Genomic DNA, 26,363 nt, shown 5'->3' on the forward strand with positions numbered 1-26,363 from the left:
GAATTGGAAAATTAGGTAAAAGTTTTGAGGTTTTCTAATTCCGTGGGTTCAAGGTTCCAGGCACGAGCTGATAATCACAGAGTTCACAAAGTGCTTTTGACAACAACCAAGACAATTAAATTAAAGATGACAAGACAACAATAAAAACACAATGAAAACACAACATCACATGAAAGCAAATCTATAAGTATTGGGTTTTAAGAAGTGATTTAATAGAAGTCACTGACTCTGGGATTGTATTCTACATTCTCTTCTGTTGGCTGCTCTCATTGAATTTCATGAATAAATTATAATAAAAATAAAAAGTAGAAACTGTATTTAGTAGAAATTGAGAGGACAGTTTTTTTTAGCTCAATAGAATAAATAACATAATTAGAAGACATCCTGGTCCATTCTCCTAACCAGCGGGTGGCGGTAATGCACACTCGTTGTGAAACCCCAAAGGAGAAGAAGAAGAAGTCTTACCGGCCACAGTAGAATCCCGTTCTCTAAATCTCGCGACATTTCCCCAGCGCGAGAGAAGAAGAGGCTGAGCAGCTGCGATGCTAACGGGCTGTTAGCTCAGTGAGGTGTTTACCCCCCGGACACATGGAGCAGGAGGGGGCCCGCGGCTGTTGAGGTAAACAAACGTGCTGTGGCAGGGACCACGTGTCCGTCGGTGAGTCCAGATGTTGTGACGAGCACCACTGCACATCTAGGGCAGGGGTTAGCTCCCATGCTAACAGGCTACACTGTGAATCACTGAGGAGCTGGAGCTGGACCGGTTTATATCCTCGACTCCGGATTCAAGAGGGTTTAATGAAGCTAAACTTGGAACTGACAAGTCACTGTGATGTAAAGATGGAGGCTGGACTCCCTGTCTGTCCCCCAGGAGGACGTGGTGTGGGCCCTGTCCCCTCTGAGTTAGTGTGTGTGGGTGTCAGCCCTTTTCCTAATGGTGTTGTTTTTGTGTGTTTGTTGTGAGTCAGTCTCCAGAGTGGCCGAGCTGCCATCAGCCCTAGCAACACCACCTCCCCGGGGCGGGTTTGAAGATGTAGCCACGAGAGAAGAGGGACGTCTTCACCACTTGTGCTCAGTGACGCCTCATCCCCCCCCCCCCCCCCCCCCCCCTGCTGTCCCCTCTCTGGGGCCCATTGAGCCCCTGAGTCAGACCGCCCCTGGTTGAAATCCCCCCCGCCGCCCGCCACCATGCTGTTCTCCCTGAGGGAACTGGTCCAGTGGCTGGGCTTCGCCACCTTCGAACTCTTCCTCCACCTGTTGGCTCTGCTCGTCTTCAGCATGCTGGTGGCCCTGCGAGCCGACATGTTCACGCCCACGCTGAGCTGGTGGCTGGTCTTCGTCCCGCTGTTTGCCGCCGACGGCCTCAGCACCTACTTCACGGCCATCGTGTCCATCCGGCTGTACCAGGAGAACGAGAAGCGCCTGGCGGTGCTGCGGCTGCTGTGGGTGCTGACCGTGCTCAGCCTGAAACTGGTGTGCGAGGTGCTGCTGTGTCAGAAGCTGGCCGAGCAGGAGCAAGCCAGAGACCTGTGGTTCGGCCTCATCGTCTCTCCGCTGTTCATCCTGCTGCAGCTGCTCATGATCCGAGCGTGCCGCGTCAACTGAGGAGCGGCCGCTCGTGGTCGTGCGGTCCTGTCACCGGTCAGAGAGCAGTCCTCGTCTGCCTTTTGAGATTTGAATAACAGTGGTGTGATTCTACCTTTTGGTTTATCGGCACCTTAAAAACACGGCAACACTTTTATTGTTTTCCACATACATGTTCCAGGTCACACCAGAATTGTCATCTGTGTTTCCAACAGCGATAAAGTCCATGATGCTTACTTAACTTTAAATTGTTGTATTTTTAAAGCAGGAGCAGAGGATCTATTAGCTTCCTCCTGAAAGCGCTGTGTGGCCGAAAGTATGTGGCCACCTTGTCTATAAGCGTAGTGCACATCTGAACCAGGGCAGATTTTTCTTGTTTGGACCCCGTAGTTCCAATGAAAGGAAATCCAAGTATCCCAGAACACTGTGATCTTTTTGGACAATAATGCCCTTCCAGCTTTGTAACTAACGTTTTGACTTCACAATGGTCCAGTGCACAAAGTCAGGTCCAAGTAGAAATCTGTGTTCTGTTGTCTGGTGTGGAAGAACCTGATTGCTTCACAGAATCCTCCTTGAATTACTGAAATCATCCCCTGAAAGCAGAAGAGTGAAGGCTCTCATGTTCTGCCTATGGTTTTAAAATGAGAACATGTAAGAATAACAAAATGACCACATACTTTTGGCCCTGTAGTGCAGACATAAACAAAATGGTATCCATCTCTACACTGAATGGAAGGAGACTGAAAGTAGACATTGTTTATCTCAATGTTTCTGAGCCCCTTTTCCGTCAGGATGGTTTGTGACTTGAGTTGTTGGAACACAAAGATTTGGAGAAGATGTCAGAGCAGTAACGGTGCATTGGGACTATGGTAGTACCTGAACCATGACTGTGGTGCAGTCAAAGGTGGACACTGAGCCATGAGTGAAATTTATACCAGATGGCCGATTTTATGTAGTAATGCAGATGTGCACAGACCACAAATTCAATAAACGGAAGAAACCTCACGGCAGTACTGACACGGGCATTGGGGCAACTTCTAGTGGGTCGAAGAGCTGCTGCAGCATTAGTGATTTGTCCCTAGAGGAAACAGGTGACTGAGACGTGGTCGGATTTATTATCTCACGTCTCGCTCTGTTGCCCGTCACAGGAAGCGCTACTCATGCTTTGTGCTCCCTCATTGCCTCGTTGTCCGCTCCATCAAGACAAGACCCCGATGTAGAGGAACTGAATGAGATCTCCACTAGCAGTCAGCTGTGAGCACACATCTTCCCTGGATATCGGTTTATTTTGTACAATATGTGAAGTTTTCACTGTGTGTGTGTGTGTGTGTACTGCTCATATTTTGTATTATATTATGTATTTGTGCCTCGTTTTAAAGGTTCAGTGTGTAGAGCTTAGAGACATCTAGTGGTGAAGTTGCATGTTGCAGCTGAATACCCCTCATTTCACCCTCCCCTTCCAAATCATGAAAGAGAACCTGTGGAAGCCTTGAGGTGTCATAAAAAACTCAAAAGGTTTAGTTTGTCCATTCTGGGCTACTGTAAATAAACATGGTGGCCTCCGTAGAGAGGACCCATAATGTGTTTAAATATAAAAGCCCATCCGAGGGTAAAGAAAACATTTAAGATGAAACCTACTAGTAGAAACATCACTAGTATTATTTTATAGTCAATTTCTACCAATAGATCCTTTCACCTAAATCTTCCACACTGAACCGTTATTGTGTATTATGTAAATGTAGATTCTTCTTTTTGAATGAAGTCACCATATCTTTTATTTATGTTATGGCATCGATGTTGTCCAACTGTATATATACATGTAAATAAATCATCAACATTTTATCACTGTTGTCTAATTACTATTCTGTCGTCAGTGGGTCATAGTGTCTGTTGCTGCAGCTTCTGCCACAAGGAGGCTCTGCTTTCCTGTGACTTCACAGCTTCAAAATTATGCTTCTTTCATATTAATGATTGTGTTGTACAGTCAGGAACATGTCAAAATCATCTAGCAGAAATCCTGTGTAAACTGTGTGACCTAAAATAGTTTCATTTTGAAATATACAATGCATCAATAAATATAATAAGCATTTAAATAAGATTTGATTATAAATACTTTATGACATTTAAACCTCCCCCTTTAATCCCAGAAATATCCTGATGGGCCCTTGTATCCTCCAGAAGCTCCCAAAACACAGATTCTGCTTAAATGTCCATCTCTCGAGCCTGGTTTAAAAATGAAACGATGCACTTTGACTGGTTTATTTGTGCATTTGTGTATTTCTCCTCCTCTGCTCTCTCCAGCCAGTGCAGTTCTTAATTATGGCGTGGTGATGAATGTTTGATGAGGAGCAGTAATCTCCTGTAGTACCCAAGAATAGCCCTCTAAGTGCTGATTCATGCGCAGCAGGCTCCTCCTCAGCTCGTGTGTTTGCAGCAGCAGGATTAGCAGCAGGTGGCTTTACCGACAAATGCTGAGTGGGCCGTGGCCAGTCGGTGAGCCACCACCCGGCACTGAGACTCAGCACCTGCCAGCAAAACACATTGTAGGGCTGCAGTCTCACCGGATGTGGGTCAGGCAGTGATGGGGCACATCTGGCCAGACAGAATCAACATGAGCCTAAAGTGGCCACTTGTAATATAGCAAATGTGGCCCTAATATCCCCAAATACAAATGTGGGGCCATTTTGGGCAAACGTGTGGTGGACTTGGCAAGGTGCAATCTGGATGTAAACCTAAAGTGGCTAATGTGGTGAATAGCACCTTTTGGCAGACATGCGGTATTACTGTGGACTACTTGTGTCGCAGGTTTGGCAAACGCTCTACGCAGTATGTGGATGTGGGTCAGATCTGGGCCAAGACAGTTTTGTTTTGTGGATGGAGTTTGAAAGGAAAACAATCAATTTGAAAATATAAATAATTGACCTACCTACTACTAATAACAATAATTAAATCATTTAAACCACTCACAATGAAAAGTTAGATTATTCAGTCTGAGAGCGAACGATACTGACGAGAAATCTAAATTTAATCATTTGTTAAAAGGTAAATATAAATAATTTGAAATGGGCGGATTGTACTTGAACACAGCACTTTTGATTGACGGGCCGTCCGCCTCCCAGTCAACAATAGAAACGGGAGTGGCACAGAGAGAAGGGGCGTGTTCATCAGACACAGTAACCAATCAGGGACCGCGGTGGGACGACTCCGGCCGCTCGTGCTGCAGCGGAGAGGCGGAGCCGCATTCAGGGACCGTGCGGAGAGAGGTAGCGGAGGCAGAGGAGAGAGACGGCGGGGATGAGTGTGAGGTAGCGGCGCTGCAGGTACAGTCACAGCCGGATACTGGTTTCACAGCCGCGGCGACACCTCCTCGGAGCCCCGGAGTCCTCCCCAGCCCTCTCCCATCAACCGTCTGCAATGTCCGGCGGAGGAGACGTTCGCGTCCTCCGCCAAGAGGCCGGGCAAGAGAGCCCGAGGATGCCGGCCTGGAAGCGAGAGATCCTGGAGAGGAGGAAGGCGAAGGGCGGCGGGTCTGGAGGAGCCAGTTCCACGGAGACGAGCCCCGGAGGCGGTGCGGGGCCGCAGCGGCTTAACGGAGAGGTGGCGGGGAGCGTGAACGGCGGTGGCTCCGGTGGAGCTGGAGGTGAAGGAGCCCAGACAGACGGGGGACCGAGCGGCGGGTCCGGGCGGAACTACACCATCACCACCGCCAGCCAGCACTTCGCCGCCAACAACAAAGAGACGCGACCGGCGGCCGAGGAGACGCCGCCGCCCCGGGAGGAGAGCCTGGTGCTGCAGGAAAGCCTGGGCCCGCTGGAGGAGAACCCGTTCATTAAGCTGGAGAAGGAGCGGAGGAGGCGGCAGGACCGGGACAGCGCCGCCCGCCCGGTGCAGCACATCCTGGAGCTGTACGGCAGCGTGCCCGGCATACGGACCATCCGTGCCGACAACATCATCATCATCGAATCGGATCCGGATTACTTCCCGGCAGCTGGGGCGCTGAAACCCGGGTCCAAGTGGCAGCAGAACGGCGTGAGTAGCTACAGCTCCCTGAACGACCTCCTGGACCAGAGAGGCAGCGCGGTGACCGAGATCCGAGCCAAGGAGGTGGTGATCTATGACACCACGTTGAGCAGGAGCGAGGAGAACCTGAGCACCCTGGGCCGGCCCGACCACGGGACCCCGCTGTACGACTCGGGTGAGGGCCCGGGCAGGGTGAGCCGGATGCTGCAGAAGTTCGACAGCAACTACGGGAAGCTGCAGAAGAAGTCCCACAGCACAGAGAACCTGCTGGAGCTGGACAGCAGCAGGCCGAGACTCTGGGCCAAGCCACAGCCAGATCTGGTGCCAAAGCCCAGGCCGGGTAGCCCGGGCAGCAGCCACCCGTCCTTGCCCGTCTTCCAGAGTCCCTGCTCCCCCAAACCAAAGCCACAGCCTGCTGCCTTGGAACCAGGAAGCCCCCAGCGTCCCAAAGCGTCCCCCCAGTCTGTGTCCTCCTTCCGTCAGCGGTTTGAGGACACTGGGGGTCATGGCGCGACCTCCAGAGATGAGCCAGACAGGGGGTCAACAAAGGTCACCAGAGAGCGAGACTGGGAGGCCACTGAGGTGTCGCCCCAACCCAAGGTGCCATGCTCTCCGGAGACCCGCCGTGCCCGTGCCGAGTCCCCCTCAAGCCCCATCTCATCCAAGGTGGCTCGTTCCACGCCTGACTTTGAGATCCGTCCCGCCCCAAAGCCAGACCTCAACCGGATTCCCGACGGGGACACCCAGGCTCGGGCCCTTGCGAACCTGCGCCTGCAGTCCCGCAACTCCTTCACAGTGATCCCCAAGCGCCGGCCCGCTGCCTCGTCTGCAACAAGCAGCCCGGTGCCCTCGGGCCCGGTGAGGTCTTCACCCTCTCACAGAATGGCAGAGGTGCCAGCAGTGCCAACCTCCATCGCCATAACACCCAGTCTGACACCCTCACACAGGAAGGAGGAGAAGGAGCTGGAGAGGGCAGACAGCTCATCCAAGCCTGAACCACCTCCTACTGTTGCCACAAGTCCACCATCTCCTCCACCCTCAGAACCTTTATCTCCATCTCCTGCTCTCAACCTAGCTCCCTCCACTCCACCTGCCCTGTCCTCACCCCCCTCCTCTGCGGCTGTCCCATCTTCACCCCCTTTCACCCCACCCGCCTCATCTCCCGTCTCCTCAGACCCTCTTCCCTCCGCTCTTCTCCCCTCTGCCCCCTCCCCGGCTCCAGACAAACCCCTCGTGGATCAGCTGCCAGTCACAAATATCGATGACATTGAGGTGGAGCCCTCGCAGCTGGCCCCTGAGCCCAGCCCCATGGTGCAGAGGAGAAAGGGCAACACCTTCACTGTGGTGCCTAAACATAGGGCGGACTTCCAGGCCCAGCCCAGCTCACCTGAGCCCCCTCAAGAGGGCTCAACCGTGGCCCCGTCGGGCTCCACACCTCCCCAGGCCCCATACGCCCAGCTGGGGTCCCTGCTGAAGAAGCGGTACCCAGCTGTGGAGGAGATTGAGGTCATCGGTGGGTACCAGTCTCTGGCCAGGTCCTGCCTCTCCAAGACCAGCTCCACGGGCAAGAAGGTGAGAATAAGAACTGAATTGATAGGTTGCTCTCTGATTTGTCAAACTGTTTTCAGGATAAATTCATCGATTAAGTCACCATGAAGCAGAAAGAGATTGTTTCTGCTTCTCGGTCGTGAGGATTTAAAGATTTTCCTCTCAACTGAATTTCTTTGGGTTTCCAGACAAAACAATGTGTGTGTGACGGGTACTCTTCATAATTTCTGTCATTTTAAATACCAACTGATCAATCGGGCTTCAAGAGACTGATCAATAGTGAAAATAATAGTTATTGGCAGCCCTTATCCTCCAGAGAACCTGTTCATGCTGCAGAACACAGGGTGTAGTAGTAGGTTTCCTGACAGTCTCATGCAGAACACGTGCCAACTCTTCCCTGAGGAATCATTAAAGTTTCCTCTGATCTAAATTTAGTCATCGGGCGTCTGACAGGAAAAGGATCTGTTTATGTTTTCATCTCATCTCCCTCCTTTGCTTTTTTAGGCAGCGTATCCATCCACCTTATGGTTAATCCACTCAGTTGTTCTTCATGTGTGAGTGTCAGCATCAGATCTTCCATCTCTTGACCTGCTCTCGGGGGTTCGATGCCAAAGTGGATTGAGAATTGTTCGCACAGCCACTTGGAACGACAAGCAGCAGTTTTTCTTTCCTGTAGATTGTCGTCCCACAAAAGCCTGTTATTTGTTGCAGAGCACATTATTGGGTTAGGTGGCCCTCCGAGCGAATTGACCGAGCACTCTTATGGAGGCTGTATTCAGTTCTCAGGATTTGTCTCGGGGATTCGGGCCAGCCCTGACCTGTCACACTTTTTATCCCGTCTGTGTTTTTGTACAGAGCTGAGGTTTCCTCAGGCCGGGTCCTTAATCATAATTAAATGATAACAAAGTGTGTGTTTGGGCCTCGCAGTTATCTAACAATCATAATCAGGGATCTGCTGCCTGCTCGGCGAAGGCCTTTCCTTAAATTGCTCCTGTTTCTTCTCTATTGGTGATTAATTAGATATCAGAGAATGTCTCTAATTAATTGTGCGAGTGCTGCAGGCGCTCTGGATCAGCCTGTGTGTGTGTTGCCGAGCAGCATTTTCAACATGTTGCAGTTTAAGTTGCTGATTAAGTAGAGGGAGCCAGTGATTTACAGCCAGAGGCTTATGTAACACGTTTTATGGAGCTGGTTTCCATGTTCAGGGTGTGGAGCCTGGAAGCACCGTCGTCTGGAACAACACCCGATAATCAACTGGATTATACAAAAACTTCTGAACAGATTCCCCTGAAACTTGCTGATAGGAAGCAAACAGGGGTCAAGAAAGAACCCTTTAACATTTGGGGAATTGCTTTTTTGTGAAACAGGTTGTTTTTGGACTTTTTACCAATTTCCTTCAGATATAATTTGGGAAATCAGGCCTATTTAGTGAACTTGTGTCTGAGTGTTTCACATTGAGTGCAGGTTTAGTTGTGGTTTCATCAGGAGACTGTTGGGCCTCAGTTGGCGGAGTTGTAACCAGAATGGCACTCAGGACCAAACGTCCCTTATGAAACTACATTTAAAATCACCAAAAATATCCCATCATGCAATTTTAACGAAGCGAAAAAAGTTTCCTGCATGTTCCCCTGGATCCGGACCAAAGTTTAATGGCTTCTTCCCTGACCCACTCTGCATCGTTCCACCAAGTCTTGTGATTCTCCGTCCAGTAGTATTTGTGTAATGCTGCAAACAAACAATCCAACAACAACAACACTGCTTCAAACCTTCCTGGCTGGATATGTTGAGCCCTTTGGCAGCTCGGTCCAGGGACTTTCTGAGGATTGACTGATGGCTAAGTGTGTTTTGGCCATCACAGTGATCTTTGCGATCATAATCAGATATGTGACACTTGCTTGGCAAAAGGTGCTGCTGTGAATTGCTCCTGGCGCTCGGTCCCGTTCCCTTGACCTGGTCCGCTGTAATCCTCTGGCTCCCCAAGTAAATCTCACAACCTCTTACAACCGAGGAACTGAGCCGACTCATGATTCTATCAAGTGGAAACTCTGCAGCCAATTAGATTTATAGCTTTTAAGTCATTGGCAGCAGAACGGAAACAGAGAATGATATCCCATTATTTACATTTTGCAAACTAGGGTATGTATAAAGTACAGATTTGGTTTTGGGGCAGAATCTGTGGTATTTTCCAAACCACATTATCCCAAAATGAGTAAAGGAGAATGCCAGTATGTTTTAATCCCTGCACCATCGTGTTGCATCTTCTCGATGGAACTGGATTTTAAGATAAAGTTGTGTGCGATGCTTGTGTGCACATCCTGACTTTACAAAGACCAATCTTCAGGCTGCAGACTCGTCCAAATGAGCTGGTTGTGCATGTGCATGTGCATGTAGATTAGCCGTGAGCGTGGCCATGAGACAGGAACACATCTCATTTTGTCCTTGATGCTCATGAACCAAACACTTTCTCCTTTTGTTGTCTGTCTGCTCTTCTTGGTCATCACCGAGGCCCAGATTTTGTTCCTCCTTTCTTTTCTGGGCAGGGCTGTGCAAGCAATTACAAAAGCATCGAGGCTTTGGCCTGGCCTGTATAATTTGTGTGGAATTTTTGCTCCGTGCCGCTTCTGTGTGAGAGCAGCCTCCGAGAATGGCCTCGGCTCAGGGCTCTGGTCTTGGATCTCTTTTTTTTTTCAGCGCTCTTTTCTTTTTCCCAGCAAAACCAAACCATTTTTTTTACGAGTAGCTTGGCTGGAAGAGAATGTTCCGAATGCACGTCAGGACCTTGAGAACCAACGCAGATCATCAGCTCTTTTTCCAAATGCATTTTCCTCTATACCCTCTCTCCGTGATTTCTCAACCCACTCAAGACTTGTGTGAGCAGCACATCCAGCTCATTTCCTTCCCGTACACTCGTCCGTATCGCTGCACAAGCACCACTCTGCTTTGTGCTTTCTCTCCTCTACCCACAGTGCACTGCTTTATTCCTGTGCGGTGGTGGTTAATAAGGCCTGTCCCCTGGCTTCCAGCTTCCTCTGATCTCTTCGCTGTATTGGGGTAGGAACTGTGGAAGAGCTATGTAGGTCAAGTGCAGCTTCTTGTACCGCATCACTCCGGAATTTGCATAAAAATCGACTCCGGCTTCCCAGTGAGGTGCTCAGACCCGGACTGACTCTGTTTCAATCTGCACTTTGATTGGATCGGGATCTCTTGACTTAGCTTCTGGCAGTATTGTCTGATTTATTTATTTATTCATTTCACCCTTGTGGTGGATGCGGCCGCTCTTTGTCGAGGAGAGGTGCAGCTGGCAGCGAGACATGGGGGGGGTGGGGGTGGGGGCGGAGTGGTTTGTTTTTGAAGTCTCTGCTCCCTCTGACTGGTTATTATGGGAAAAGGGAGACAGATCCATGTGTGACTGTAACATCCAGAGAGAGAGAGAGAGAGAGGAAGAGATTTCATGGTGCACCCCGCCTTTTCCCAGAGTTCATAGTTTCTGTGTATTTGCGCAAAGTAACCAGCCAGTTTTAAAATGGACGTGTGTTTGTCACTGAAAGGGATGATTATTCACACAAGGGACATTTATTCTACTGGTAGTTGGCCTTGGGTTTAATATTGTATTTAGTTTATATTAATATAAAATTATCAAATGATTAAATGAACTGTTTGGTGCAGATCAGACAAACCGTGAAAGAGTCAGTGAAACGAAGTCTGCGTTTGAGACTCAATGATAAACACAAACCAGTGTGATGCTGATCTTTTCATGTGTTCTGCCACCAGCACCAGTGACTCCACAGCTTCAGCTGATTCAGGGTTCTCTCTGAATGGAGCTGGTTAGAAAACCTCAACTTGGTGGTCAAGCAGAAAAGTATAAAGAGTGGAAACATTTAGTTTTTGTCGCCCCAAGTGGAAGTTACACAAACATAAACTCAACCAAACATAGAAAGCAGCAAAGGTTCAACTGAAGGCAGCACAGAGCGAAGCTCCGCCCATCAGCTAAGGAGGTTACGTTTTCTCCCCTGTGCCTTTTTTGTTTGCTTGTCTTTTAGAAGCATTACACAGAAATTGAAAATGGGGCCAAGAAAGAACCAAGAAAGTTTTTTTTCCAGTGGTAAGTTGTGTTCTGGCAGTGGTTTGTGCATTTTATTGGGACACAATCAAAGTGCCATGCAAGGCATTGTGGGATTACAGGTGACATTGGAATGGCATGTGATGCAATAACACGGTTGGTCAGCATCAGGTGAATCTTTATCTTTAGTGGATGAACGTCTGTGGAGGAGAGGATCACTATTGTGCTTTATGACAAGGAACAAGGAAAGAAACGAGGAAATGTTTTATGACTTCAGTCTTTTCCAGGCAGCTCCAGATTCACCACAACCAGGGTTCTCATGCTGTGAAACACTATTGACTCGTTCCATAAAGACCATTCTGTTGATTGAATAGTTACCTGAACACCTCTGACAGGATTGTGGGGGTGTGTAGGGAAAAATAGATGTAATGAAATCACAATAGGGAAAATATGAATAATGACCGTTGACCATGTAAATGCATCATAAGAACTTTGCAGGGATTTTCCCTGGTGCGTCGGAGATTGAGGCAAAGTGCAGTCTGATCTCATAATGCTCATTATCAGTTATTTTTAAGGGAGCTTATCAGTTATTGGCCTTCATGTGTCACTTGTCATCAAAACTGTCCAGTGAATGTGGATAAGAATGCTTCAAAACGAAAGGGCAAACCAGTGTTTTTTTTTATGGCACTGAGCAAACTCCTCTCTGTGCACGGATGTGAAGCTGCTTCCTTCACCGTGTTTAGAAAAGCCACAGTCACTTCTTCTACCTGTGGTTTAATGTCTTTCACAGAGCAGGTTAAAAATACCCAGACCTCAATGCTTAAAGGCTGAGTAGCACAGGAAGGCCAATGAAAGGGCACACTCCTACATTTACATTGTGAGCGTGGACGTCAGGTGTGAAAGTCCATTGTGTTTAATTATTTACCACCCGCAGACATTCCCCAGCTCTCCTCCCTCACACTTCCTGAAATCCACCACTCCACCCCCCCTCGCCTTTTCCTTTTTTTAATCTATAGTTTTCAAACTATCCTGAAAGCTTTGTTTTCCTTTATTGAGGCTGAGCTGAAGCAACAGGACTAAGTATTTGAAGTTGTGATACTAACTTCCTACGAACCAAGAAAAGACATTTACATTTTAGTTTGTTGCTTTATTGTACTTTAAAGATATTTATTCATTATTGTCCCAGTTTGAAAAGCTCATTGTTGTAGTACTCTGTGTTTTTATAATGAAAATACTCAGACCTGCCCCCTATATAAAACAGAATCCAACATCTTGGCCAAGTAGCATTTTTATACCTCTAGCTTCTCTTTCAGCTCTGGTTTTGGTCTCCACCAGTTGCTGAGGGACACATCTGACATCTTAGCTGCTAAATGCTCCACTGTGTCCACCGGCTGTTTTTTGGTGCTGGACCGATAGTGTTGGCAATAATCCCTGAAAATAGAATCAAATCAGTAAAGTCTTGGATCACAGAACTGAACCGATGAGGTTAAAGAGGATTAACGCTGCATAGAAGTGAAGGGAACTCGAAACGTGGGCAAACATCTAAATCACTTCACTAGATCTTTGTTCAAATCCCACGAGCAACGTTAAGAAGGTCACAATGTCTTTGTGGTGCACAGGTTGTGATCTGTGCAGTTTCCATGATCGACAGGCCGTGCAAACATGGTTTCCTTTTGTAGAAGCTTGTTCTTTCTTGCGGGGGCTGTGTGGCTATAGGTCGCGGACTCAAACGCCCTTTCTGATACAGAACCAGGCATTAACGCCCACATGTGAAAACACATGTTTCCCACACAGCCCTGCAGGTGCACGTGCAAACCCTGCGAGGTAATTAGAATTCAGCCGGCAGAGCCCCACTATCATGGTCATGTTTAATTCAGTGTGTGTGTATCTTAAGAGTGCATGTGCGAGAGGAGGGAGAGACTAAGAGCCGAGGATGTTAAAGATGGAAGTTTATAAAAAGAAACACGAGATCCGAGTGAACGAAGCAGGAAGTGGTCTCTTGACTTTTTAATACACACTCTAGTGTTATTTTCCACCCTCTGCTTTGACAAACACACACATCACTGTTGTGAGCCGGACGCTGTGTGGGAACTACTGCGTTATTCAATTTATTGTAAATTTTATTCAAATACATGGCAAAGAGTCCGTCTTCATGTAAATCAATCATTCCTCTGTTCACACGTTAATAGCTGCCATGTTGGTTTCTCTCCCGTTCCCCCCCCCGCGTCACATATCAATGGCGCCTGTCGCCTGGGCAACACGAGCCGTGGCCATTCTATCCTGTCATTACGACTCCAGGATAAGCAACACACTCCTCTGTCTCCCTCACACACACACACACACACAAACACACACTTTGTGATGTCCGGAGCAGTTTTAACCCCGACAAGAAAAGAGGAGCGTGAAATTTAAACGTCATATTATTAAACACGTTTGAATGCGTTTTCCTGGTAAACATGTTTTTTTAATAAGCAACCTTAAATCTGTGGGTTGAGAGTAAACATGTCCGAAGTTTAAAGGAGGAGTCGTATGTGTTCATGAGGCTCAGTATGAAGTCACGGTCACTTATTTCTCGAGGGCCCCTCTGAGAGTAAATGCCTCCACTAAAGCTAACGCCCCATCTCGCCATATTAAAAGAAAACGACCTGGGTCCGCCCCAGAATTCATGAGTTTTTCCTCAGGACTTTCCCCCCCCCCACATAATAACCCACTCAAAAAGTGTATTGACTCATTTCACATGCCAGGTGAGAAGTTTGCTTTTCTGATTTGAGTCATGTTCAAGCACAATGGAACAAAAGCAACCACCATGGAGACCAGTGACCACGTTAAGGTGGTTCCTCTTCTTTATCTTTGACTTCAGTCCCTCTTTCAAACCCAACAGTGACTGAGAGATTTTTAGATTTCTGAAGTTCAACGTGAGCCTCCGCGTCTCGTTTAGAAATTCATCGATGCTGCAAACTTCCTCCTCAAAGAGTTTCTTGTTGCAACATCTTCGAATGAGCACAAGTCTCCATTGTGTTTGCTTTGTGATGTTTTGCACCGTGAATCACAGACTCATCTTTGACCCGAGGTTCACTGACACAATAACCGTATCACTTCCTGAAATCCATGTGACCGTGGCCCACTATGGACACTGAGACACACCCATCGTCTGAATAGAATTCATATCCATAATCCTGGTCCAGTGCTCGGGATCCTGAGCCGTCCTTTGTCCTGGTTGTTGTCTTCCAGACACGCCCGACCATTCACACTTTGGTACCAGGTGAACCTTTATGTGCTGAACGCCCTGAACTCTCCCACAGCGTCAGCGTGTGTCAGGAGGAGATTGCTGATTGTGGGTTTTGATCTCCACCCTGTCGGTCTCACCTTTCATACACACAGTGCTCTCGGCTATTTCCGTCTGTGCCAGGTTTGCTCTTATCAACAGAAATGTTGTCAGGCAGCAGAGAACATTAAAACGGCAGCTCTGATCTTAGGTAGATAATTAAAGAGTCGTTGTCACTAAAGCCTGAAACATGCTTCTGCGTTTTCACTGGCCCGTAAGCGCAAGAGCCCTTCCGGGTCCCTTACGTGCTTCTGTATCCCTCCTTACGTGCTGACGGGTGTCGACCCCCTTTTCTAAAATTTACGGCAAAGCTCCGCAAGCTCACTCAGCCCGCAAGGCTGTGATTGGGCTGCTCTACATCCCTTCTGGAGCTGCATTTCCGGTTTCATGCCCCATAATACCGGCAGAAATCACGGAAGATTTAGAAGAACGAATATGGACCAAATAGAAGAGCACTTGGCAGAAGATATCCGATAGTATGATCACTTGTATAACCTGTCACTGACTGGCGGATTGTCCGCCAGAAAAGGGCTACGAGGAGCCGCAGTGGCTATGTAAATAAACAATCGACGAAGAAGAAAGAAGGCGTCTCTAAGGTCGTCTCGACAAAAAGCATTACTCCGCCTAGTGTTCTGGCGCGGAATTGCTTTGTAAGACGCGCAACGGTTGGGGAAGCATGAATGAAAATGAGTCTTGCGCCACAGCGGCGTGAAAAGACGCAGACGCAGTCGCAGAAGCATGTTTCAGGCTTAACAAGTTTGTCAACTGTGTCTCCTCTCTCGTCCAAGTCGGATTGATCTGATAATAAAAGCACAGGGAGACTTAAACACACACACACACACACACACGGAGCTATGGCGAGCACACAATTACAGCCGTGAGTCACACAATCTTGAGACATCGAAGTGTAAACACACATTTTCCTATTTGGCCCGTGCCACCAGGCCGGGCAGCAGGCGATACGAGTCCCAACCACCAACACGTGTGAAGCCCTTTCTCTGGTTCATCCATGCTGGGATACTGGCTCCTTAATGGTTGTATCACTTGAGGAGTTCCCACCCAATCACTGAACTGGTTCAACTTCAGACTGTGGAGCGTAAGTGACGAGCGAGAAGTGAAACCCACATGAGAGTCTGAACGTTTCAGACCTTTCAGCGTAGCTTACATCCGAAGCGGCTTCGAGTGGCTGAGCTGTTTTCTTAGCTCTGGTGTGAACGGACCTTTCAGTGACATATTTACAGCTCAAAGGTTTTGAACTTGCACATAAGAGGCGACGTTAGTTTATCCCGTGTTCTCGTGTGTCGTCTCGGTTGTAAGTTCAGTGAAGGAAATCTGTTGCTCAGTTTTGTGTCTCTTTTATAGCCGGCTGCTGTCGGCACTCCTAACTTGTAATTACTGTGAAGAATGAGTTTACCGGTTCGAACACTACGCTGCACATGATTACAAATAATTAGGTCGGGTAAAACTTATATAAAACAGGAGAGGCGTTTTTTATTGATACGTGTTTATAGTTGATAATCAGAGAATCCGGTCTAATCTAATCATGGCTGTAAATAATAAATTAATACGTCCGATACAGTATCTGTGATGAGAGCACATTTTTATTACCTCCGTCAAAGAGGTTATGTTTTCACCCTCTGTCCATGAGTGTGTTGGATGGTCAGCAGGATTTTGCCAAAACTACTCAATGAATTTCCACAGAATTTAGTTGAAAGATGGGACGCGACCCCAAAAGAAGGACCCAGTCATTTTTTTTGCAGGATCGAGACAAAGACGCAGATCCAAGATTATTTGATAACTTTCTTGAAGATTGTGTCAAAGATTGTGCTTTTTTACACTTTCTTTTTACATTTTCATCAATTTCAGTGAGAATAATTTGTGGATCTTGACGAAAATAATGCAGCACATTTATGGAACAGATATCTATCAGTCTGGGCTGTTTGGTGTAGATGGAACTACAGATCCAGGTCTTTACTGCTACCGCTGTTGTTCGGTTTCTATGAATGTTTTGAATAAAAGTAGACAAAAGACAGGGCGTTCTTTTGAAATGTGACCTGAACATTTTCTCCATCTGTATGAGATCCTCTGAGTCACACAGGGGTAGATGTGCACCAAATGCTTTGTTTAAGTCCACGTACGAGGGCTTTATGATCCCTCTGTTCAGCAGCTCAACTCCTCAGCCGGTGCATTGTGGGGCTGTTCTAATATTATCTACCTGGCAAGAGATTAGCTCTAATCAGGCACATGGTCAGGCTCCTGCAGGCCGCTGTTCACCTGTGCTCCACTACGGGATCTGTAACATCCCACATTGTGTGAGGTGCTTTTACAGAGAACTATATTTAATAAACCAGAGGCATCAGGTGCTTTTTTCACATGGTGATACTGAGATTAATACAGACAGTTATTTTAAAGAAGCCTGTGAACGTCACGTACATTTGAACCCTGTGTGTGCATATAGGTCTGTGTGTGTGTGTGTGTGTCTGTGTGTGTGTGTCCATTCAGTAGAAACTACCTGTCTCCAAACGAGGACAGGCCATGCTGGGTGGCCTCGGGAAAATTCCTGGCACTGCCAATTGGCCGAGGCACATTCATGTCGACATAATCGTCTCATCTGCCGACTCTTTTCTTCCTCTCTCACTCACTCACTCACTCCCCCCCCCCCCCCCCCCCCCCATGTCCATTTGTGAACATGCGAACAACAGAATAAAACACACAGCTAAAGAAAAGCATGAGCGAGGAACTTGTGGAATACATTTCTGCATCTGATGCGTCAGTGTGGTCGTGTAGGAGAAGCTCAGACAACCACGGAAAGTAAAGAAGTTTCCACAGAGAACCATATTTGTGTATCATCATTTTTTACCATGCACCATTCACGACAAGATTCTGAGCCTCTCTAAATCTTGTTTATAATTGAACACTATATTTAATTTTTGACCCATGCAGCTCAAGTCAACAAGTAACCTGTGATATATGCCAGGAAAGAAATGAACCTTTTGATGCAAGATGTTTAAAACTTTCCAAAGCTCTTCTTATCTTATCACACACACACACTCAGGGTTTCCTGAACTTCCTTTAATAACAATATACACAAATCACAGGTGATCACTTTTAAAGAATGACTGCAGTAAATCACCACTTTTAAGAATAAGCTGCTAAAACAACGTGATTTCTTCTCCTGTGCTGTTTTCAAAACAAGTTGCAGGGTAGAGATTTATTAATCATTTAATATCTAACCCAAGCTGACGCAAAGCAACAGCTTCTTACACACACACACACACACACACACACACACACATACTGCAGAGCACAGTCAGTCTTTGATGAACACAAAGCCAAATAATTAGTCGGTCGATGCCACAACACCGTGTCTGAACAGCCTGTGCTGAGTGAGGAGACAGCAGGCCTGAGTGGGGCCCCTGTCGGCCTGAGCCGGGCCCCTGATGGCTGTCCCATAGCCCGAGGACAGACAAGCAGCCGAAGAAGACCCACAACACGAGCGAGCGAGACGCGGCCTAAAGAAAACAGTTGTGTTAACCCCCATCTCTCTCTTCTTCTGTCTTCGTCCATCGTCTCTGAAACGGATCAGTGCTGCAGCTAAACAGTCGGGACATGAAGTCAGAGACAGGCTAACGACCGAGGCGTTGCAGAGACGTCTCGTCTGAGAAGAGTCTCGTGTGAGCAGAGCAGACAGAAAGAAAAGTGAAAGACAGTGAAAGGGGATGCGAGCCTCTCGGCGAACCTGATTTATTGATAGACCCGCATTTGGCCTCCAGAGACTTCCTCGGAGACAGGAAGCCAGTTTAGCAAGGAAACACTTTCTGTGGTGTAAGATTCAACACGGGGACTTAAAAACAGGAGGTTTGGCTCTAAAAATAGTGGATGTCTGGGACAGAGGGCTCTTTTTCAAGATGCTTACACGGCGTCAGAGCTTGTGTCTCTGCACAACATTTGAATTGTGTTGTGGATTGGTACGTTCTGGCTGCACAAAGTGGAAAGAAAGACTCTGATGTTTTATTTAAAACCCAGAGGCTGAAAAGAGAGATCAGTTGGGGTTGAAACAGAATTGTTATCTGTTTCAGTTTGGTCGTTATTAAAAGCTCGGGGCTCTTAGTTGCCCTCGTCTCTGAGTAGCTAGTAAATCTTTCATTTAAATAGTTTGTGCTCAACGTCTCGGCTAGAAATAACAAACATGAGACAAAGCATCGAGCTGCTCAACCTGAACATCAGGTGAGTGAGAGGTTGAGTAGTGACTCACTGATGACTTCACAGGGTTCACAGACAGATTAAGGACGAGAGTCTATAACGAGACTAATGATCTATAGATCTAACAAACAAGGGTTTATTTATAGATGTATAGGTTCCCGTCAGGACTCAACTGATCAAAGACACATGTTTTTAGATCAAAGACACTTGATTCAAAACTAGTTTACAGATTAGGATTTCTAGACTTCTATGGGCTGAAGAAGTATGTTTACAGGCTCTGACTTATGATCTAATTAGAACTAAGGTTTATAAACTATGAACGGGCATCGTAGATTTATATATGGATAAGGGAAGAGAGTCGTAAAATATACAGAATCTATAGATTTTAAATGGTGGTCTACAGATTAAGGGGGGGGGGGGGTCTAGATTCCAGCCGAGCGTCTAGAGATTAAGGAAAAAGGTCCACGGGAAACGGAGTAAAGACCCAGCACATCGACAGCCTTCAGACTGTGAACCCTGTGGCAGTACCCCCCCCCCCCCCGTATTGAAATAAATTTGAGTTTGACTTGAAGGGGGCGTCCTGGTTATTGTCTCAAACTCAAAGATGGTCTCATTTTCAACCTGTCCCACATCACAGTGATGGGTCACAGAGAAGTCTTGAGGGTGATGGAATAAGCTTTGATATTTCATAATGGAGTTGACGTTACGAGTGAACTCTGCAGGGTCTTGAGTCGGAGGAGAGCCTTTCTGTCCTGAAGCCTTGTGATGGAGATTAGGGCAGATTTAGATCACGGCCTTCAGAGTAGATGGAGCCAGGTACAGTAGGTTAAGAGCAGTCAGCTGACGGCATGGACAGACCTGTCTTTGTGTTTGATTGTGTGTGTGTGTATAAACATGGGGACATGTGTGGCCAGAGTGCATCCATAGTAAGTCAGTATAAATCATTCATGGTCTTTAACAACATGTCTGTGAAAAGCTCATATCCCCTGATTTGTATTGGCTAAGTGGTAAATCGGTGAGTTCTACTTGTAATTCGTGGACAGCAATCAACAGTCGCCTTGTGCTTAATTGGACGTAAAGTTTACAGATGTTAATCGCTCCAAAGTATTTGAATCCTACAGATGTTAGGACAGAAAGTGACTCAGCACTTACTCCTCAGAGGAGCCATGGCTTCCTTCTGAAGGGATGAGACGTCTCCTTGGAGGAGAACCTGTCAGTCAGTGTGTTCGCCGACAGCTTCGACCACTGAGGCCTCAAAGTGCGAGAGCCCGTCTCAGCCCACGGATCCGTGTTCACAGACCGCTGAAGCGACGCCACACCGTGAGACGCCCTGAGACGATCAATCACAGAGAGCGAGCTGCTGCGAGGCCGCCACCTGTCCCACTCAGAGATCACACACAGCCGAGGAGACGCAGCCGCTGGAAGCTCTAAACAAACTGCAGCCGGCTCAGCGAGAGTCTCCATTAAAGAGCTCCGATGAATAAGTTATGAGCCGCTTGTTTCATGTTGAGCTACAGCGGCGTTACAGCACAGAGCTGCGGCACGTGATGAGGCTCAGCGCTGAAGTTTAATCACAGCAATAAGGAAGTAATAACCTGTTAATGTTCCATGGCTCCTCATTCAGCGGAAGCAGCGGGAAGTCTGGGTTTTGTTCAATTCCCTGATTCTGATCAAGATGTAAGGTTCTGTGAAATCGCTGAAAAGTCGTTGGACTTTTTAAACAAACATTTCAACAAACAAACGGTGGGGGGGGACAACACAGACAACAAATGCCTCCGTTACAAATGGAAATTTGAGCGTCTTCAGTTTTTATTCTTCTATAATTATGAAGTTTAACACTGTCAAAAAAGAGGGATTCTGTAGAAGGTGTAGATTTGATTTACTGTCGGGGCCTTACAACACAATTTGTGTAATTTAACATAAAGATTTAACACAAAATGTCCTTTCATTTTGGGGATTTGGAGGCTGAATATTTGTCGTTATATACTCCGGGAAATTAACATATTTGCCCAAATCAAAGTTTTTGATAATGGATGATTTATTGACACATTATTTTTGTCCTTTGTCTCTTTCAGCTCAACATCTCATTCAACGAGTCGAGTCTCCAGAGCACGTACGAGTATCCATCAGAGAACACTGCGTGGGACAGTGGGGACGAGGACGAGGACGAGGACGAGAGGGTAGCGGACGAACAGCCGAGCATGGTGGGACGCATCCACATCCCCCGGCCCAGCTTCACCAACTCGCCCACGCACTCCACCAACAGCAACGGTGAGATGACGGCTTCTCTGTCCAGGCCACATAGAACTAGAATCCAGATGATTGCGGGAGAACAAAACAAAAGGACACATTAATGCAGATAGGAAATTAAATAACAGGAACTAAAGTTTCAATGCAGATCAGACAACAGCGATTATTGAATATACTGTCGATTCTCCGATGGAAAGATAACGAGGAAATGAGTTTACATCTCACAAGTGTTCACTCGTCTGCAGACTGAAATGTTCTTGGGGGGAAGTGAAAGTGGAGCTTCAGCTCTTTCCCCCGATGGACCCACTGATGACCACATAAACAGATTAGCGATGCAACGTGAGCTCTGTGGATCCGTCTCGGTGTGACTGGTTTTCCGGTGGATTTTCAGGCTGGTTCTTCTTGACGAGATGCAAACTGGAGGAGAGCTGCTCGTCTGACTGCGTTTTATTATCTAATCGCTTTACGGACTGATTCCTTGAACATCATTTAGCATGTGAACCTTTTAACACAACGATGAATCACAGAGTTGAGTTTTACACGTTTTTAAGCAGGTTTACACAAAAACTACAAATTTCAATGAAGCTTATTACATTTTGGTGCAAATCAAAATATAAATTTAGGTTAAAATGAACAATTGAATCGAAATGATCAACTTGAACAAGAGAAAATGATTATTAATATATAGATATTTATTCGATCAGGTCTTTGCTTCCTTATAAAATCAGCATCACTTCCCTCTTTGGTGCAAGTGTGGCCCAGTAGACTGGTGTGGTGAGCGGGACCCCTCCTGGACAAACTCTGAACTGCACCAGAGAAAATTGTGGACTCATGGTTTCACCTCATCAGCTCGTTTACAAATAATCTTAACAATCAGTGTCGTGTAAATCATTCATATGAGGACCTTCTTTTGTCAGTTGCTCATTTATGTATTTTCTAAATACATGTCGAAGCCTGAGGGAAAAGAGATGGAGGAAGAATTATAAACATGTGTGTTATTCGTCTCTTTGTTGTCTCAGACCTTTCCAGCTACATTCCCAAGCACTCGGTGGACTTCAGCGCCTGGCAGGAGCACAAGCACGATGACGGCGTTTACCAGGAAGACGCCGCTTCCACTCAGACGCTCATGACGGAGGAAGTTATGGTGAGAGAGAGAGAGCGAGAGAGAGAGAGAGAGCACAATATCGTCTCGTATAATAATATGTTCTGATCCTAAATAACTTTATATACTAGATAAGTAGAGGAATAATATGCATCTAAATAACAAATAGAAATATTACTGTGTTTGCTCATTACAATCAGAATATGATAACGAGTCAGTGGCAGATCAGTGAAATCACACATTCAGGTGTAGGAGTACACTTCCTGTGTAATTAACTGAGACGGACGTGGATTTAGAATCTTACTAAACGTTGTGATTCCTCCTCAGCTCACGCCAGCCGACAGCTCCTCCCTCTCTGACTACAGCAGCGAGCCCGCTCTGTACTTCTGACCACACGGACCAATCAGCTGCTCTGTAGCTTGACAGCATCACACTGGTGGTGGGACCCGACAGCAGCGGGAGACGCAGAGGAAGTCACATCTGGGCCCGACCCGCCTCCAGCTCCACGTCATCTCTAAGCACATCGTCCTGATCGGAAAGGAAAACTTTTTTTGCTGACTTCCTGCCACGGTACCGCCACACGCCACGGGCTCGCCTGCGTATCAGCGCAGGACAGCGTTTCGCCAGGCGGCTGGTGTTTGAGCTCCACCCTCTTTTTGAACAAAAGCAGCTGGACTGTCTTTTCCCCCCTCAAGCCTGGACAGTTGATCTGTCGCCCCCCCCACCCCCCTCATTCTTCGTCCTCTGACAGAATCATATCGAGACAGAACCTGGAGAGACGTCCTGTCTTCCTCTCCAGACTCCGTCCACTGGCTTCACATCTCTCCTGCTTCCTCGTCTGCATCACACCTTCTGGGAGACGTTAATGGGCAAAGGGACCAAAACCCCGGAAAATGAACAGGAAGCCGCCAGTGCCCATGTGTAGGTATCACCACGGCCACGCTGAGTTCAGTGTTAGCATGGAAACATGTCATTCTCCAGAAGCGTAGGTCCTGGAGGACAAGTTGGCTTTCATATAGCAGCTGGATAGCAGACTCAAACAGTGAAGAACAAAAAAAGGTTAAAGGGTGCCACAAATGTAGTTTTATTGTCTCTCTTTGTTTTTTGTACCTGCATGTTTTGGTTTCCGACCAACACCTCCATGGGTTCTCTTACTGTAAAGCTTCTCTATGCCTTTTAGTTTTGTACATTTTGCAGCAGACTATGCTGTAGTGGAGCTGCCGGACGTTCGGTAGACGAGTCAAACCGCGAACAGACTTCAACACGCTTCCTCCTTTGGTGACGGGGGAGGAAACATATGCACCCGGGGGGAGATTTCTGTCAACCAGTAGCAACTCTGAGCCCCGATCACATGCTTGAAGAAGTGACCTTGGCCAATAAATGTCTGTACGTCCGTAACGCTGGTGACAAAACAAAGCAACATACTGTAGAATGTTTCTGTATATCCTCTCTTTCAAAGTTCTCTGTGTCACGTTCAGAGACTGTATCTAAAGATGGCGTCTCCGCCTCCTGCCACGATCCAGACACGAAGCCAACATCTCCCAGCAGCCATTTTGTGCAGATGATTTGGAGAAGGAGTCTGTGTCCGGATCTCTGTCGTCTACACCGGAAGCCCCAAAATATTGCCCTTTGCCCCCAGATGCTAATTCATCATCAGACGTTAGCCGACGAGCTCTGTGATTGGTGCAGCAGCGATTGGGGGGTGGAGTTGCTGTATCGAGGTCCCGCTGATGCACTTGCTTGACCAATCAATCACGAGGCGGTCTCAGCTGTCAATCATGACGTTTAATAAGAACTACATAAAATTAGAACAATTCAGTTCGATCCATATCTCACCCATTAACATGAGTCAGAGTTTATAACCTTTACTGTAGCCAGCCACCGGGGGGCGATGGAGATGCTTTTGGCTTCAATTTAGGGGATCAGTGATGTCGGCCATCTTTATATACAGTCTGTGGTCACGTTTATGAAAAGCTGTCAGGCGTCCTGACACTTTTCTTTTGGCTTCTTGTGTATTTATTCCTGCTTCAAGTTGAAGTTTGCATGTCTGAGACCTGTTCATGTACAAACAAAAACACTTTTTGTAAAGAAAACTTTGCTGGTATTGGAAAAAAAAACGGACGGGTCCAAACAGGCCCACTGGATCTTTCTTATCTTTATTTTTATTTCTTTTCTTCCAGTCGGACCTCATGTACTTTAACATTCCCCAGAGAAAGAAGCCGCTCCATTGAAGTAATGAAGGCAATGATGATCACCATCATTCATGATGTTTGTGAGAGCGAATGTGAGACCATGTGTGTTTGTGTGTGTGTTTGAAAGGAAGTGATGATTTTTTTTTAATTAAGATTTGTTTTATATCCAGTACAAGAATGCTCCGCGTTTTTTTTTTAAAGAAACTCATAATGCCAACTGATTTAGGTGTTGCTGTGACAGCCTCACACTCATTCTTCACCCCTTACGGCCAGTATTGTTGTACAGCTTCCACCTTGTTTTCATAATTAGGACAGATTTTGCAGTTAGGAGATGAGATTCTGTCTTTGTCAGATGAATTTAGGAAATGTCCTGTTTGGAGTCGTGGATGTTTTAAACTCTTAAGTGTCTCTGCACTGTCTTGCTTGGAGCTTTGATTTGAGGGATCAAAGGCGACGGGAACGTGCACTAACGGAACGAGAGCTCAGGAGTTCTGTTCCGAAAACAACAGCCACTATTCGCATCTTGTTATAAAACCACTCGAATCACAATGAATGAAACTCAACTCTTCAATCGTACGTGATGAATGCACTGCCGATGATGCCATGTCCATGTTTGTATCGTCTGCCACAGCCTTGCATGGAAAGTCTTATGATTGTCAGCCTTTGCCACTGTGACCACAAACAGTCCACAGGGAGGTTTCCACCGTAGACTGTAAATAAAAATGGACGACGAGTCTCCGAGAAAAATCTCCCATCTACTAACCTGGAGCCACCAGGGGGCGACCAAGATGATTGGGCTTCTTTTTAAGGGAGCTGTCATGTCGTCCATCTTTATTTACAATCTATCGTTTCCACACAAGTCGCCTCGAAAATTGATGGTTGTTTTTAACATGCATGTATTTAACATTAGTGCAAACTATTTGGAAACCATGCTTCTGTGTTTTAGAAGATTGAATGTATTCTTAATATTTCCAAGTGTCCATTAAATTCTTATTCATTTTAGTGGTGTGAAAATCTACAAGAAGACTTTTTAATATTTAGTTTTAAAGTTCACAGCGAAGATCAAGTTGCTTCATAATCCAGTAGAACTGGTTTCATACTAAATCTACTTCAGAGATTGTTTTTCATATCTTTCTCTGACAAGAAATCTGTTTGAATCAGAAAAGAGCGGAAAAACGGTTAAAGAAATAAAGATGATAGATCTGTAAAAATTAAAAAATAAGTTTATAAGTTGAAGGAGAAAAAGTAATACAAATAAAGTAGATGGAAATGGAGACTTTTCAAATTGATCTGCACCTAAGCACATTACAATGAAGTGAAATCCCCATAATAACTGATTCATGCTTATTGTTAAGTTTCAGGAGTCTGCTCTTAGGTTTTCACACCATGAGTGAGTGGATAGAAACTAATGTCTGCTTGAAACAATAGAAAAACAAACCTGTGCAGCATGTACTTAAAATATTCAGCGACAATGTGAATTCCACTCTCGGTGAAGTTCCAGAGCTGAAGCTTCTGAACGACTTGTCCTCGTCTGAGGTGAATCTGCTCAGGAGAAGCTGATGGAGTCATGAGATGCTCCTGTGGATCCAAACCGAACCCCAGAGAGGACGTGGACTCTGTGGGGATCTGCGTCTGTCGCTCTCTGAACTGAGGGACTAAAGAGGCACAATGGATTGTGGGAAACTTCACCGACCATCTTACACCAGCAAGAACCTTTCTGATGACACACACACATTCTGTCCCTGCAGTGTTTTATCTTCTGACTCCTTCTGTGTTGGTCTCACTGTGGTTGAAGCTCCGTCACGTTCCTTCTTTACCCCCCCTCGTTTGTAAATCTACATCGCAGCAGATGTGCTTACTGTAAAGTTATCGTCGATGATTCTGGAAAATTTAAATAAAATACAAAAACAAAGTGATGTCATTACTTGTACAAATGAAGCTCAATAAATAGATGACTTGAACAAACAAATGTACTTTTTGTGTCTTTTTATCCTCGTGAACATTTTAAAGTCGGAAATCCAAGATTAAAAATATTAAATAACATGGACAAAAAACTCCAGAGGCTGACTTCTTGTTTCA

At 46.4% G+C, this 26,363-nt stretch overlaps 2 protein-coding genes across 2 annotated transcripts; both read left to right on the forward strand.

The window, feature by feature from the left end:
* Positions 1-1,093: 1,093 nt before the first annotated feature.
* tmem203 (transmembrane protein 203) lies at positions 1,094-3,426 on the forward strand. The gene has a single exon (XM_062413360.1). It carries the CDS (start codon positions 1,189-1,191, stop codon positions 1,603-1,605), a length of 417 nt encoding a protein of 138 aa, XP_062269344.1. The 5' UTR covers positions 1,094-1,188; the 3' UTR covers positions 1,606-3,426.
* A 1,424-nt stretch (positions 3,427-4,850) lies between these two features.
* On the forward strand, positions 4,851-26,272 carry tprn (taperin). The gene is made up of 4 exons (XM_062413164.1): positions 4,851-7,176; positions 20,816-21,011; positions 22,010-22,134; positions 22,420-26,272. The coding sequence occupies exons 1-4, from the start codon at positions 4,999-5,001 to the stop codon at positions 22,480-22,482; spliced, it is 2,562 nt and encodes an 853-aa protein (XP_062269148.1). The 5' UTR covers positions 4,851-4,998; the 3' UTR covers positions 22,483-26,272.
* Positions 26,273-26,363: the final 91 nt, after the last annotated feature.

This window comes from Platichthys flesus, chromosome 19, assembly GCF_949316205.1.
Source record: "Platichthys flesus chromosome 19, fPlaFle2.1, whole genome shotgun sequence".
Lineage (NCBI taxonomy): Eukaryota > Metazoa > Chordata > Actinopteri > Pleuronectiformes > Pleuronectidae > Platichthys > Platichthys flesus.